This window comes from Pristis pectinata, chromosome 6 (assembly GCF_009764475.1).
Source record: "Pristis pectinata isolate sPriPec2 chromosome 6, sPriPec2.1.pri, whole genome shotgun sequence".
NCBI lineage: Eukaryota > Metazoa > Chordata > Chondrichthyes > Rhinopristiformes > Pristidae > Pristis > Pristis pectinata.
In genome coordinates this window covers 46,114,301-46,130,716 of record NC_067410.1, presented here as the reverse complement: position 1 = coordinate 46,130,716, position 16,416 = coordinate 46,114,301, and the positions used below count along the sequence as shown (strand labels likewise).

At 47.4% G+C, this 16,416-nt stretch overlaps 1 protein-coding gene across 1 annotated transcript in view; it reads right to left on the bottom strand.

Annotated features, from left to right (window-relative positions):
- The window catches only part of LOC127571367 (uncharacterized), an 89,153-nt gene extending 75,238 nt beyond the window's left edge, over positions 1 to 13,915 (bottom strand). The window contains exons 1-2 of the mRNA XM_052017679.1: positions 13,733 to 13,915; positions 11,546 to 11,613 (exon numbers count right to left, since the gene is read on the bottom strand). Coding sequence (XP_051873639.1) covers positions 11,546 to 11,613; positions 13,733 to 13,755 — 91 coding nt within the window. The 5' untranslated portion in view covers positions 13,756 to 13,915. The remainder of the gene's footprint in view (positions 1 to 11,545; positions 11,614 to 13,732) is intronic.
- Positions 13,916 to 16,416: the final 2,501 nt, after the last annotated feature.

Genomic DNA, 16,416 nt, shown 5'->3' with positions numbered 1-16,416 from the left:
AGGAGAAGTTAATTCACTCCCTCAAGCCTGTTGCGCCATTTAGTGGGATCCGGGCTGATCTACCATACCGAGTCCACTTTCCTGCCCTTTCCCAATAACCTTGGGTTCCCTTGCTGATTAGAAATCCACTTCTCTCAGCCTTAAGTATGCCCAAGCACTCTGCTCTTATAGGTATTGGTTTATTATTGTCACTTGTACCAAGGTACAGTGAAAAACTTGTCTTGCATACAGATCGTACAGGTCAATTCATTGCACAGTGCAGTTACATTGGGTTAGTACAGAGTGCATTGACGTAGTACAGGTAAAAACAATAACAGTACAGAGTAAAGTGTCACAGCTACAAAGAAAGTGCAGTGCAATAAGGTGCAAGGTCACAACAAGGTAGATCGTGAGGTCAGAGTCCATCTCATCGTATAAGGGAACCGTTCAATAGTCTCATCACAGCGGGGTAGAAGCTGTCCTAAGTCTGGTGGTATGTGCCCTCAGGCTCCTGTATCTTCTACCTGATGGAAGAGAAGAGAGAATGACCCGGGTGGGTGGGGTCTTTGATTATGCTGGCTGCTTCAGCAAGACAGCAAGAGGTAAAGACAGAGTCCAAGGAGGAGAGGCTGGTGTCCACAATGCGCTGGGCTGTGTCCACAACCTTCTGCAGTTTCTTGCAGTCCTGGGCAGAGCAGTTGCCGTACCAAGCCATGATGCATCCAGATAGGATGCTTTCTATGGTGCACCGATAAAAGTTGGTGAGAGTCAAAGGGAACAAACCGAATTTCTTTAGCCTCCTGAGGAAGTAGAGGCACTGGTGAGCTTTCTTGGCCGTGGCATCTACGTGATTTGACCAGGACAGGCTGTTGGTGATGTTCACTCCCAGGAACTTGAAGCTCTCAACCCTCTCGACCTCAGCACCATTGATGCATGTACACCGCCCCCTTTCCTGAAGCCAGTGACCAGCTCTTTTGTTTTGTTGACATTGAGGGAAAGGTTGTTGTCATGACACCATTCCACTAAGCTCTCTATCTCCTTCCTGTATTCTGACTCATCGCTGTTTGAGATACAGCCTACAACAGTGGTATCATCTGCAAATGATAGATGGAGTTAGAGCAGAATTTGGCCACACAGTCATGAGTATATAGGGAGTAGAGGGCTGAGGACGCAGCCTTGTGGGGCACCAGTGTTGAGAATAATCATGCAGGAGGTATTGCTGCCTATCCTCACTGATTGCAGTCTGTTAGTTAGAAAGTCAAAGATCCAGTTACAGAGGGAGGTGTTGAGTCTTAGGTCTCGGAGTTTGGTGACAAGCTTGCTTGGGATTATTGTATTGAAGGCAGAGCTGTAGTCAATAAACAATAGTCCAACGTAAGTGTCTTTACTGTCCAGATGCTCCAGAGCTGACTGTAGGGCCAGGGAGATGGTGTCTGCTGTAGACCTGTTTCAGCGATAGGCGAATTGCAGTGGGTTGAGATTGTCTGGGAGGCTGGAGGTGATGCGTGCCAATGACCAGCCTCTCAAAGCACTACATGATGGTGGATGTCAGAGCCACTGGTCAGTAGTCATTGAGGCATGTTACCTTGCTTTTCTTCGGTACTGGGATGATAGTGGTCTTCTTAAAACAGGTGGGAACCTGAGATTGAAGCAAGCAAAGGTTAAATATGTCTGCAAATACTTCTGTCAGCTAACCAGCACAAGATCTGAGCACACGGCCAGGGACACCATCTGGGCCAGATGCTTTCCTCAAGTTCACTCTCCAGAAGACTGATCTTACATCCTCAATGGTGACCATGGGTTCAGCTACATTGGAGGCTGTCAGGGTGGGTAGTAACAATCCATCACCCTTCTGTTCAAAACGCACAAAGAATGCATTGTTCATCAGGAAGGGATGTGCTGCTGTTAACTATGCAGCCCGTCTTTGACTTGTAGCCTGTTATGGCATGTAAGCCCTGCCATAACTGACGGCTGGTCTGGGACTCTATTTTGAGTCTGTATTGCCTCTTGGCATTTCTGATAGCTTTCTGAAGGTCATCTCTTGATTTCTTGTACAGATCAGGTTCACCAGATTTGTGTGCAGCGGTCCTCGACTTCAGTAGGGAGTGGATCTCCCAGTTCATCCATAGTTTCCTGTTTAAGGAAGCAGTCCTCAACACACTTGCTGATAAAGTCGGTGTTGGTGGTGGCATACTCATCAAGGCTGGCAGTTGAGTCTTTGAACATGGACCAGTCCACTGTTTCAAAGCAGTCACGGTGGACAGAAGTTCCTAAGATTTGCAGCCCCCTGAAAGAAGAAATTCTTCCTCATCTGAGTCTTAAATAGGCACTGCCTTGTTTTGAGACCATACCTTCTGTTTCTGGACTCTTCCAGAAGAGGAAGCATTATCTCAGCATTGACCCTGTCTAGCTCCCTAAGTCCCCCCAAGAATCTTGTAAGTTTCAAAAAGATTTTCTCTCATCCCTCTAAACTCCAATAAGTCCCAATTGGTTTAAACTTTCCTGTTAGGACAACCCTTCTGTACTCAAAATCATTCTAGGATCATCCTAGTGAATCTTTTCCGAACTGTCTCCAATGAAATACCTTTCATTAAATTGTGGGACCAATATTGTTCACAGTACTCTAGATGTGGTCTCACTAGTACCTTGTACAATTGCAGAAAGATTTTCCTACTTTCATACTCCAAACCCTTTGTAATAAGGGCCATCATTCCAGGTGCCTTCCCTATTACCTGCGGCATTTGTAGGCTCTGGATGCTCCAATGGCTATTGAATCATTTAAAATAGCTCAGAACACTATTCACAATACTGCACAGGGGATGTGGAATTGCCCTTCTGATGATCCAGACTCATGGATCAGTAATCCAGAGACCTAAAAGTATTGGAGACAGAACTGCAGCACAAATGCATTTATCTCAAAATTAACCACCACTAAAAGGGTCAGGCAATCTATATTGCAAAGATGGTTTTGTGGGCTTTACATAAAAATTAGCCAAGCTTCATATCTCATCATGCTGTGAGGAAACGGGGGATTTTTAAAGAACTTTTAAAATAGGACATGAGCTGAAGGAAATGCTGGAAATGCTAACAACACACACACACACAAGATAGAGTAGAAATTTAGCTATTGGTTTCTGTCTCTGAAACCCTGCAGTTCAAGTGCTTGTCTAGATACTCGACCAAAGGATGCATTGCTGCAGATAAATTGGTGAAGGTGAAGTCAGAGCAGTTTATCCCTTCTGTTGATTCACTCACTACCTGCTGCAGACCCATTCTGCCAGCTATGTCCTTCAGGATGTAAGCAGCTTAATAAGTGCTAGTGTTACCAAGTCAGTCTTGGTGATGGACACGAAAGTAAACTCTGTGCCCTCCCCACTTCCAGTGTTTCTTCCAAGTGTTGTTCAACACATCAGCTGCTGGAGGAAGGTGGGTGGTAAACAGAAGGAGGTTTCCTTGCCCATGTTTGACCTGATGTCATGAGGCTTCATGGGGCCTGGAGTCAATGTTGAGGATACCCAGGGCTCCTGCCTCTCGCCTCCTCCGATGAGCCTGTCCTGCACCTATGCTCCGAGTCCACTCTAGACTCGCCTTGATAGGGATTACCATTTAAGGCTCTCACTGCAACACCAACCACAACTCTTTCAAACACTATCAACAACCAAACAAATGGCACAAATCAAATAATGCAAATATCAACACTGCAGTGGTATTCAATTCCATTCACAGCTCTTCAGCTAGTTCATCCTTGCTTGCAGCAAGACCATAGAAAATATTCAAGCATGGGCTAATGTGGCAAGGAACATATGTGCCACATTAGTGCCAGTTGATGACCATCTCCAACAATAGAGAGTCTAACCATTCAACAACGTTACCATTACGCAGTCTACAATTATTAACCTCCTGGGGGTCATTAATGTCCAAAACCTCAACTGAACTAGCCACACAAATATGTAGCACTGAAAAGCAGGTCGGAGGTGGGTATGAAGCAGCAAGTGGTTCACCTCCTGGTATTGAGATCCTTTTCCCTATCTACAAGGCACAGTTCAAGAACACAATGGAATACTCTCTATTTGTGTGACTGACTACAATTCCAACAACACTTAAGAAGCTTTTAATGCCATCCAGGACAATCCAGCCACACTAAACATTCAATCACACTAAGCATTCTGTCAGCCACACTAAACATTCATTCTCTCCATCACCAGCACACAGTGGCTGCAGTGCACAGCACCTACAAAATAAAATGCAGTTAAATGCCCGGACTACTCTGACAGCACCTCTAAAGAAAGAATAGTTCCAGATGGAGGACATGGTGATGTGCTGCAACTGCTTGATGTGGGAGCTAGTGGACCCTGCTGGGGTGCATGGTGACCACTTCTGCAGTAAGTGCTGGAGGTTGGAGGAACTTCGGTTCAGAATTGATGAGCTGGAGTCGCAGCTTCAAACACTGCAAAGCATCAGGGAGGGAGAGAGTTACGTAGATACTGTGCATCAGGAGACAGTCCCACAGCTTCCCCCCGCCCCCCCCCCCCCCCTTGGTACTTCTAGGGTCCAGGAAGCAGATAGAAGGGTGACAGTCAGCGGAGAGAAAAAGTAAAAGAAAGGGAACAGGCAGACAATGCAGAGGACCCTGGAGGCTGTTCCCCTCAATAACAGGTTTTCTGCTTTGGAGGCTGTTGAGAGGGATGACCTGCAGGGATCAAGCAGCAGTAGCCAGGTCTCTGGCACTGGGACTGGTCCTGCTGCTCAGAAGGGAAGGGAGGAGAAGAGGAAGGCAGTAGTGATAGGGGACTCGATAGTCAGGGAAACAGATAGGAGGTTCTGTGGCAGTGAGCATGAATCCCGGATGGTATGTTGCCTCCCAGGTGCCAGGGTCCGGGTTGTCTCTGATTGGGTCCACAGTATTCTTCAGCAGGAGGGAGAACAGCCAGAAGTCGTGGTTCATGTTGGTGCCAATGACATAGGTAGGAAGAGGGATGAGGTCCTGAAAAGTGAGTTTAGGGAGCTAGGCAGAAGGCTGAAGAACAGGACCTCAAGGGTGACAATCTCAGAATTGCTGCCAGTCCCACGTGATAGTGAAGGTAAGAATAGGAGGAGATGGCAGATGAATGTGTGGCTGAGGAGTTGGTGCAGGAGGGAAGGTTTTATATTTTTCGATCACTGGGATCTCTTCTGGGGAAGGTGGGACCTGGACAGAGAGGATAGGGTTACACCTGAACCCAAGGGGGGCCAATATCCTTGCAGGCAAGTTTGCTAGGGTGGTTTGGGAGGGTTTAACCTAGTTTGCAAGGGGGATGGGAACCGGGGGTAGGTCAGAGGAAGAAGTGGATGTGGAAAAGTCAGATCTAACAGGCAGAGAGGCTTTGAGGAAGGAGAAGCAGAGTACAGGGTATAAAAGTAGAAAGGTGGATGGGCTAAAGTGCATTTACTTAAATGCAAGAAGTATCAGCAATAAGGGAGATGAACTGAGAGCTTGGATAAGTACATGGGACTATGATATTGTGGCTCTTGCAGAGACTTGGCTGTCATCAGGGCAGGAATAGATAGTGAATATTCCTGGATTTCAGTGTTTTAAAAGGGATCGGGAGGGGGCGAGAAGAGGAGGAGGGGTGGTGTTACTGGTCAGGGATACCATTACAGCTGCAGAAAGGGTGGATAATGTAGATGGATCCTCTCTAGAGTCAGTATGGGTGGAAGTTAGGAATAAGAAAGGAGCAGTTACTCTACTGGGAGTATTCTATAGGCCCCCCGGTAGCAGCAGGGATACTGAGGAGCAGATTGGGAGGCAGATTTTGGAAAGGTGCAAGAATAACAGGGTTGTTATCATGGGAGACTTCAACTTCCCAAATATTGATTGGCACCTGCTTAGTGCCAAAGGTTTAGACGGGGCAGAGTTTGTTAAGTGTGTCCAGGACAGATTCCTGTCACAGTATGTTGACAGGCTGACTAGAGGGAATGCCATATTAGATCTTGTATTAGGTAATGAACCGGGTCAGGTGATAGATCTCTCAGTGGGTGAGCATTTGGCGGACAGTGACCACCGCTCCCTAACCTTGAGCATTGTCATGGACAGGGATAGGAGCAGAGGGGACAGGAAGATATTTAATTGGGGAAGGGCAAATTATGAGGCTATAAGGCTAGAACTTGAGAGTGTAAATTGGGATGACATTTTTGAATGGAAATGTACTATGGAGATGTGGTCATTGTTCTGCAATCTCTTGCAGAATGTTAGGGATAAATTTGTCCCGGTGAGGCAGAGAAAGAATGGCAGGGTGAAGAAACCATGGGTGGAACAAGAGAGGTGGAACAACTAGTTAGGAGGAAGAAGGCAGCATACATAAGGTGTAAGCAGCAAGGATCAGATAGGGCTCATGAGGAATTTGGGGTAGCAAGGAAGGAACTTAAGAAGGTGCTGAGGAGAGCAAGAAGGGGACATGAAGAGGCTTTGGCGAGTAGGGTTAAGGAGAATCCTAAGGCTTTTCTCACGTACATTAAGAGCTGAAGGATGGCGAGAGTAAAGGTAGGACCGATTAGAGACAGAAGATATGCCTGGAAGCTGTGGAAGTGGGTGAGGTTCTCAATGAATACTTCTCTTCAGTATTCACCAAAGAGAGGGGCCTTAATGACGCTGAGGACAGTGTTAGTAGGGTTAACGTTCTAGAGCATGTAGATATCAAGAGAGAGGATGTGTTAGAGCTGTTAGAAAATATTAGGACAGATAAGTCCCCGGGGCCTGACAGAATATTCTCCAGGCTGCTCCGCGAGGCAAGGGAAGAGATTGCTGAGCCTTTGGCTAGGATCTTTGAGTCCTCATTGTTCACGGGAATTGTACCGGAGGATTGGAGGGTGGCAAATATTGTCCCCTTATTCAAAAAAGGTAGCAGGGATAGTCCAGGGAATTACAGACCAGTGAGCCTTACATCTGTGGTGGGCAAGCTGTTGGAAAGGATTCTTAGAGATAAGATCTATGAGCATTTAGAGAATCATGGACTGATTAGGGACAGCCAGCATGGATTTGTGAAGGGAAGATCATGTCTCACAACCCTGATAAGGTTCTTTGAGGAGGTGACCAGGAAGATTGATGAGGGTAGTGTAGTGGATGTGGTCTACATGGATTTTAGTAAGGTGTTTGACAAGGTTCTATATGGTAGGCTTCTTCAGAAGGTCGGAGGACATAGGATCCAGGGAGGCTTGGCCCTGTGGATTCAGAATTGGCTTGCCTGTAGAAAGCAGAGGGTTGTGGTGGAGGGAGTGCATTCAGATTGGAGGGCTGTGACTAGTGGTGTCCCACAAGGATCTGTTCTGGGACCCCTACTTTTAGCGGTATTTATTAATGACTTGGATGAGGGTGTAGAAGGGTGGGTTAGCAAGTTTGCAGATGACACAAAGGTCGGTGGTGTTGTAGATATTGTGAAGGATGGTTGAAGATTGCAGAGGGATATTGATAAGATGCAGAGCTGGGCTGAGAAGTGGCAGATGGAGTTCAATGCAGAGAAGTGTGAGGTGGTACACTTTGGAAGGACAAGCTCCAAGGCGGGCTACAAGGTTAATGGCAGGATTCTAGGTACTGTGGAGGAGCAGAGGGATCTGGGGGTTCATATCCACAGATCACTGAAAGTTGCCTCACAGGTGGATAGGGTAGTTAAAAAAGCTTATGGGATGTTAGCTTTCATTAGTTGTGGGATTGAGTTTAAGAGCCACGAGGTAATGATGCAGCTCAACAAAACTCTGGTTAGACCACACTTGGAGTACTGTGTCCAGTTCTGGTCAGCTCATTATAGGAAGGATGTGGAAGCGTTGGAAAGGGTGCAGAGGAGATTTACCAGGATGTTGCCTGGTTTGGAGAGTATGGATTATGAGGAGAGACTAAAGGAGCTAGGGCTTTACTCTTTGGAGAGGAGGAGGATGAGGGGAGACATCATAGAGGTATACAAAATATTAAGGGGAATAGAAAGAGTAGACAGCCAGCGCCTCTTTCCCAGGGCACCAATGCTCAATACGAGAGGGCATGGCTTTAAAGTAATGGGTGGGAAGTTCAAGGGAGATACCAGAGGGAGGTTTTTCACCCAGAGTGGGGTTGGTGCATGGAATGCGCTGCCTGGGGTAGTGGTGGAGGCAGATATGTCGGTCAAGTTCAAGAGATTATTAGATAAGCATATGGAGGAATTTAAAATAGGGGGATATGTGGGAGGAAGGGGTTAGATCGTCTTAGGCATGGTTTAAAGGTCGGCACAATGTGGTGGGCCAAAGGGCCTGTATTGTGCTGTACTATTCTATGGTTCTAAAGCATGTGACCTCTACCACCAAGAGGGTGGAGGGCAGAAGGTGCATGGGAACACCCAGAAATTGGAGGTTCCTTTCCATCATGCGACATCCCAATTTGGAGATATATTGCTGGTCCTTCATTGCCGCTGGATCCAAATCCTGGAAATCCCTCCCCAACAGCACCATGGCTGTACTTTCACTAAGTGGACTGAAGCAGTTCAACAAGGCAGCTCACTGTCACCTTCTCAAGGGCAGTTAGGGATGGGTGATAAATGCTGACATTCCCAGCAAGACCCAGATCCCCCCCAAAAAATTAACTAAAGAGAAACCTAGTTCTGGAGATCAATGAGCCATAGAGCCACAGAGTCATACATCATGGAAACAGGCCCTTTGGCCCAACTCGTCCATGCCGACTGTTGCCCAGCCAGCCAGTCCCATCTGCCCATGTTTGGCCCATAGCCCTCTAAACCTCTCCTATCCATGTACTTTTCTAGATGGCCTTTAAAATGTTGCTAATGTGCCTGCCTCAACCACTATTTCTGGCAGCTCATTCCACCCTTTGTGTGAAGAAGCTGCCCCGATATCCCTTTTAAATCTCTTGCCTCTGACCTGAAACCTATGCCCTTTTTTTTAAGCAACCCCTCCCTGGGAAAAAGACTGTGTGTTTTCACTCTGTCTATGCCCCTCATGATCTTATATTCCTCTATCAGGTCATATATTACAATGAGTAAAATGTAATTGTTTTGTTAATTACCCCTGTCCCTGTCAGTTAGTGACTGGTGCTGAACACTGCCAATTACAATGTGCGGGAGAGCTGTCAGTCCATCCTTGTGCAAGATGTAGAATGTAAGATAGAGAAAAAATACACACTTCGGTAGAGTCTGTTCTTAAGCAGGATGGGAGAAGTGGGGCAATGATATCACTACCCGACTTCTGACTCAGGACCCCAGGAGCAGGGAGATGACAGAGTTGCCCCCATTACTTTGGCATCCAGGGTACAGTTTGGGGGAAAAACACTGCTGACAAGCCGTTTACACATGAGATCGCAGAGGGCATATTTCATCACCCGGCTGAGGAATACACACACCAGCTCAGTCGTTGATTCTCCACATGCATGATCACAAAGAGGAAACTTCTCTTGCTGATCACCAACAAATCCAGCCTTGGTTTGGATCTTTGTTCTCATTTAGCTACAACAGTTTATTGGCTTGGTCTGAATCATCGATATACTGGAAACAGGCATTGCATAATCTCCATGACCCCTGCTGTGCTGGAGAATGTAGTACAACGAACAATGCCTCAATTACTTGGAACCTTTGGAAATACGTTGATTCCATGTGGCAGAGTTTAGCAGCTGGCTTTGAGCACATCACTTTATTTTATTCTGTGCTAAACCTATGTACCAAGGTCAGAGCAGCTTTAGAAAACTACCTTTCTCAATAATCCACATGTTGCAACTTCAACTATCCAGCACATTACTGGTTTTGCTGAAGGGAACTTGGGCAACTAAATGAGATGAGCTGACTCGGTTCAACTACTTCTGCATGACTGTCATTACGACTGACTTTTCAGAAGGATAGGGAGCGCGTTGACTTACCAAATCAGGGAGAGCTACTTCTGCCAAATCATTATTCAACTTGAACACATACAGAGGACGTTATGCATTGAAACATAATCTTTTATCAAATGCACAGGGCAATAGTAGTGGCTTTGCAGCTAAATTACTGTACTGCCTTTCCAGATGCCTGGATTGCAATCCAATAGACCCGAATTCAAAGCCACCATCATAGCTCTCAGAGTTTATAAAAAGTTAAGTCATTAGTAATGATGTCACAAAAATTACACTCACTAGATTATCATTAAAAACCTGTCTAGTCCTCTAATCCCCATTCAGGGAAGTAAATCTGTCTTCTTTACCCAGTCTGGACTCCCAACCAATGTGGTTGACTTCTAAGTGCCCTCTGGAATGGATGAGCAGCCTACTCAATTCAAGGGTAATTATGGAACAGGCTATAAAAGCTGGCCCTGGCAGCAATACCCAGATCCCAAAAAATGAATAACATTGGAAAAAGTTGTGGGGTTATTTGGGCAAACAACAGATAGCTCTGCTCTCTCAGCAGTAAGTAACAGAACTTCATGTTGCTCCAATTTTGGCACTGATAAGGGAAGCACGTAAACCCACCTTGGTTTAGCTCCTTTTGCTTGGCTCTCATCCCCACTTATACTGATTTATAAATAAGGTCACTTCTGTAAATAGTTAATACCTATTGCCTAGCCCCACCCTTCTGTTATGCTTCAATCTGTTGGTAAACTGTAAAGCAACATATCTGTGAAGTGGATTAAGCTGTTCCCTTTACTGAGCATAAATTTGCCCAAACTCAGAATACCCAACTTCCTGTGCTCCACCCACTGAAGCCCGAAGTTCCAAATTTCCTACCCACTTCTCTCTCTTTCTGTTTAAGATGCTTGTAGAATTCCAGTTCCTTGACCAAGTTTTAGGTCACTTGATAGGAAGCCAGGCAAGTTATAATGATACAACAAACAAGATGCTGATGGAACTCAGTGGGCCAGGCAGCATCTCTGGAGGGAAATGGACAGTTGACATTTTGGGTCGAATCCTTTCATCTATCTTCCACAAAAAACCCGCACCATCACTCAAGAGATCTTCCCTCCACAGCCTCCAACCTGATAGGAGTAGGCAGTCCAGGGTTGGGGAACTACCTCCTGCAAAAAAGCTGCTCTAAGCTATAGTGATTATATACAGTAAAATAAATATAAAGGTAATCTCTTTATGTTGAACAATGTCTGAATTTTGATTGGAACTGTTACCATTAAGCACCATTACTATGTTAATGATGGTAAATAAATGCATGTTGTTGTTGTTAAATGTTGGGTGCAGGGCTATCCTGCCTCTACATTGGTCTAACTAGACACTTGAACCCGTTTTTTCATCCCAAGAACCCAGCAGTTTAAAATTTCAATCTCCCGCACATTGGGACATTCTCTTAAATATGATGCTCTTCTAAGTCAGGCTCACAATAGTCTAGCTACTGAACTGGCGTGTGGTGTGCCTCAACATGTCAATTGCAATCTCCTGCATCGAACTTGTTAATACTTCACCACTCGTTGGCTGGAAGTACACCTTGTACTCTGTGCTACCAGGCATATACAAAGGTTAGTTACACAATCCAGGATTTTCAGCAGAAAGTGGCAATCACAGGAAATTACGCACGATCTGCACAATTGTGCTTCTCATGGGCACCACACACCACTGCCACTTATCTCAGAGCTACGGTTTTACCTGCAGTTGCAGCCATGGATAAAAGCTGGGGGCTCAGGGGCTGACATGGTTGGTTGGTTTCAAGGTTTCTGCAACAACAATACATGATGTGATCTGTGTGAACTGTAAAGACTTTTGTACACATCACATGTAGATTCAGTCTGGTTTTCAAGTACTGGAAACATCTAAATGAAGACGGCCCATCATCACAAGTACACGCTATCACCCATTAATCCAATTTCAATATCACAAAAGATGAAAAAGAAAATAAAAATATAAATACAGATGAACAGGAGGAGTCATTCAGTGCCTGCCAGATAACATCAGTAAAATAATTGACTATTTTGCTATTGGTGGGAGCTTACTTTGCACAAAATGGTTGTCATGTCGCTTACATTAGACCAGCAAATACACTTTTAATGTTGCTCATTTACTCTAAAGTGTGTTCGAATGGCATGGCTAACAGGAAGCGGGTCTTTTTCTGGTTGGCAAGACCAAACAAGTGATGTTACCGGGATGGGTGCTGGTGTCTCAACTCTTTACAATCAAGTGGACTGTGAGAGACTTTTTCCCAGGGCAACAACGGCTAACATAAGGGGACATAATTTTAAGGTGATTGGAGGAAGGTATAAGGGGGACGTCAGGGGTAAGTTTTTTTTTAAACACAGAGGGTGGTGGGTGCGTGGAACGCACTGCCAGCAGAGGTTGTGGGGGCAGATACATTAGGAACATTTAAGAGACTCTTAGACACATGAATGATAGAGAAATGGGGGGCCATGTGGGAGGGAAGGGTTACATAGATATTAGAGCAGGATAAAATGTTGGCACAACATTGTGGGCCGAAGGGCCTGTACTGTGCTGTAATGTTCTATGTTCCAGTGAAATTATAGCAAGTTTACAGATGCAGAAACTAGAGAATAGGCCTCTATGAAGGGCTGCTCCTTCCCCACAACAGCCTTTTTTCAAGCCAGTGCATACAGTAGCTTCTTGTGCATTCACAGACTTCTCAGACTGAGGATGTCATGATCGCAGACGACCTGTACTCAAGTATAATCTTGCAAATCAACGTGATAACACTAGCCATATCCCGAAGTCTCCACTCATCATGGAAGGCTTCAAGTGGGCCAGTGGGCACCTTATAACTCCTCTCCAAGGCCACCAGGGCACGAAGGCAGCCATGGTAGAAAGGTAAACAGTTAGAACTACTCTTGCAGAGATCCTGCATATCCTACGCCTGAACAGACATTTCTCTTCCCACAGATGCTGCCTGACCTGCTGAGCATTTCCAGCATCATCTGTTTTTATTTAACACTCTGCTGCAGGAGCTCAGTGGGTCAAGCGGCATCTGTGGGGGAAAGGAACTGTTGATGGTTCGGGTCAAGACCCTGCAACAAGACTCTAGCAGATTTGTTTCCTGGTCCAGGTTCCAGCATCTGCAGTCTCTTGTGTTCGGCTCTTGTCTGTTTTCGTATTTTTTTAAACCTTTTTTCTGTAATCATCCATCTCCTGTTTACATCTCCTTCAGGAAGATTAGTTGCAATTAAGGGGCCTTCAATACCCTCTCCCCGCCAACACCACCACCATTTGAGCCGTTGAGTCCCTCTGGGTTTCCTCCACATTCTTTTTGTTCCTTCCAACCCTCCCCCTTCCATGTAACCGAGACTATGTTGGATTTCTAACTTCTGCAAATTCTGATTAAAGGTCATCAACCTGACGTTTTCATCCGCGTCTCTCTCCACAGATGCTGCCTGACCTGCCGAGTATTTGCGCCATCCACCAATGTCATTTTGGACTCAAAAGGGGACCACATAAACGCTGGTCTTTCTTGGTTAAGTGACGGGTGAGTTTCAGGACGAAGGGCCTAGATTTGCAAGGGCAGCTGAACAACACTGCGACATCTCTCAAGCAGGCTGTTGGGGGTGGTGAAGGCGAGGGTTTGGAAGAACTACTCATGGCTCAGATCATGCTGTTGGGAAAAGTTTTGCTGCTGAGTACAGAAATAGTAATGAACGATAACAGAACCCCTCCTTAATAGCAGCACTGAGTATGAGGGGGAGGGCAAGCTCTCCCCACTGATGTACGCCAGCGACCGAGTTGGGCTCTGGGTCACTTACCCTACCTGCGGGCTACAATTGCAATCGCTCCGGACCTGGAACGGAGGTGGCCACGGCGGATCAAACAGTGCAGTAAGTTGAGCAGAAGACGTACCTGAGCAGCGGCTGCTTGTCCATGGTGCGAGCGCCGGCTCTCGGATACAGCCGCTACTGAGGCAGACACTCGCAGTCACTCAGTCCCACTTAGTTTCGGTTTCCTCGCTTTCCTTTCCTGCGGCTGTGAAGTGCGTCCAATCACAGAGGCGGAAATGACTTTGTTATCAATCATTGGAGTCACATACGCACCCAAGAGCTGCCTGTTGAATGTTCAGCAGCACGGAAGCACCGACCCGTCACTGAGTTTAAACCCCCCGGCATCCCAGGGGGTCCCCGAGGGCACAAAGCGCCCACATATATAGGGGGTGTTGGCATGGGGGGGGGGGGGGGGGTGTCGGAGATCCAGAGAGGTCAAAGAACCATAGAACAAAAAAACAGGCTCGTTAGTTAGCCCACCAAGTCCACACCTACCACCAAACACCCCACCAAGTCCACACCTACCACCAAACACCCCACCGTCGACACCTACCATCAAACACTCCACCAAGTGCACACCTACCATCAAACACCCTACTAAGTCCACACCTACCACCAAACACCCCAGAAAGTCCACAGCTACCACCAAACACCCCACTGTCCACAACTACCGCCAAACACCCCACCAAGTTCACACCTACCACCAAACACCCCACCAAGTCCACACCTACCACCAAACACCCCACAGTCCACACCTACCACCAAACACCCAACTGTCCACACGTACCACCAAACACCCCACTGTCCACACCTACCATCAAACACTCAGCAAGTCCATGCCTACCATCAAACACCCCACCAAGTCCACACCTATCATCAAACACCCCACCATCTACACCTACCACCAAACACCCCACCAAGTCCACACCTATCATCAAACACCCCACCAAGTCCACACCTACAACCAAACACCCCACCGTCCACAACTACCACCAAAAACCCCAACATCCACACCTACCATCAAACACCCCACCAAGTCCACAGCTACAACCAAACACCCCATCAAGTCCACAGCTCCCATCAAACACCCCACCAAGTCCACACCTACCACCAAACACCCCACTGTCCACAACTTCCACCAAACACCTCACCGTCCACACCTACCATCAAACACCCCATCAAGTCCACACCTACCACCAAACACCCCAAGTCCACACCTACCACCAAACACACCACTGTCCACACCTACCATCAAACACCTCACCAAGTCCACACCTGCCACCAAACACCCCACCGTCCACACCTACCACCAAACACCCCAAGTCCACACCTACCACCAAACACACCACTGTCCACACCTACCATCAAACACCTCACCAAGTCCACACCTGCCACCAAACACCCCACCGTCCACACCTACCACCAAACACCCCACTGTCAACACCTACCACCAAACACCCCACCATCCACACCTACCATCAAACACTCCAGCAGGTCCACACCTACCATCAAACACCCCAAGTCTACACCTATCACCAAACACCCCACCGTCCACACCTACCACCAAAAACCCCACCGTCCACACGTACCATCAAACATCCCACAAAGTCAACACCTACCACTAAACACCCCACCAAGTCCACACATACCATCAGACAACCGACCAAGTCCACACCTACAACCAAACACCCCACCAAGTCCACACCTACCACCAAACACCCCACTGTCCACACCTACTGCCAAACACCCCACCATCCACACCTACCACCAAACACCCCACCAAGTCCACACCTGCAACTAAACACCCCACTGTCCACACCTACCATCAAACACCCCACCAAGTGCACACCTACCATCAAACACCCTACCAAGTCCACACCTACCACCAAACACCCCACCAAGTCCACACCTCCCATCAAACACCCCACCAAGTCCACACCTACCACCAAACACCCCACTGTCCAGACCTTCCACCTAACATCCCACCGTCCACACCTACCATCAAACACCCAATCAAGTCCACACCTACCACCAAACACCCCACCAAGTCCACACCAACCACCAAGCACCCCACTGTCCACACCTACCATCAAACAGCCCACCAAATCCACACCTACCACCAAACACCCCACCGTCCAAACCTACCACCAAACACCTCACCAAGTCCACACCTACCACCAAACACCCCACTGTCCATACCTACCACCAAAAACCCCACCAAGTCCACACCTATTACCAAACACCCCACCATCCACACCTACCACCAAACACCCCACCAAGTCCACACCTACCATCAAACACCCCACCAAGTCCACACCTACGAGCAAACACCCCACCGTCCACACCTACCACCAAACACCCCACCGTCCACACCTACCACCAAACACCCCATCAAGTCCACACCTACCACCAAACACCCCACCAAGTCCACACCTACCACCAAACATCCCACCAAGTCCACACCTACCACCGAACACCCCACCAAGTCCATAGCTACCACCGAACCCGCCACCAAGTCTACCCCTACCATAAACACCCCACCAAGTCCACACCTACCACCAAACACTCCACCGTCCAAACCTACCACCAAACACCCCACCAAGTGTACACCTACCATCAAACACCCCACTGTCCACACCTACCACCAAACACCCCACTGTCCATACCTACCACCAAACACCCCACTGTCCATACCTACCACCAAAAACCCCACCGTCCACACCAATTACCAAACACCCCACCATCCACACCTACCACCAAACACCC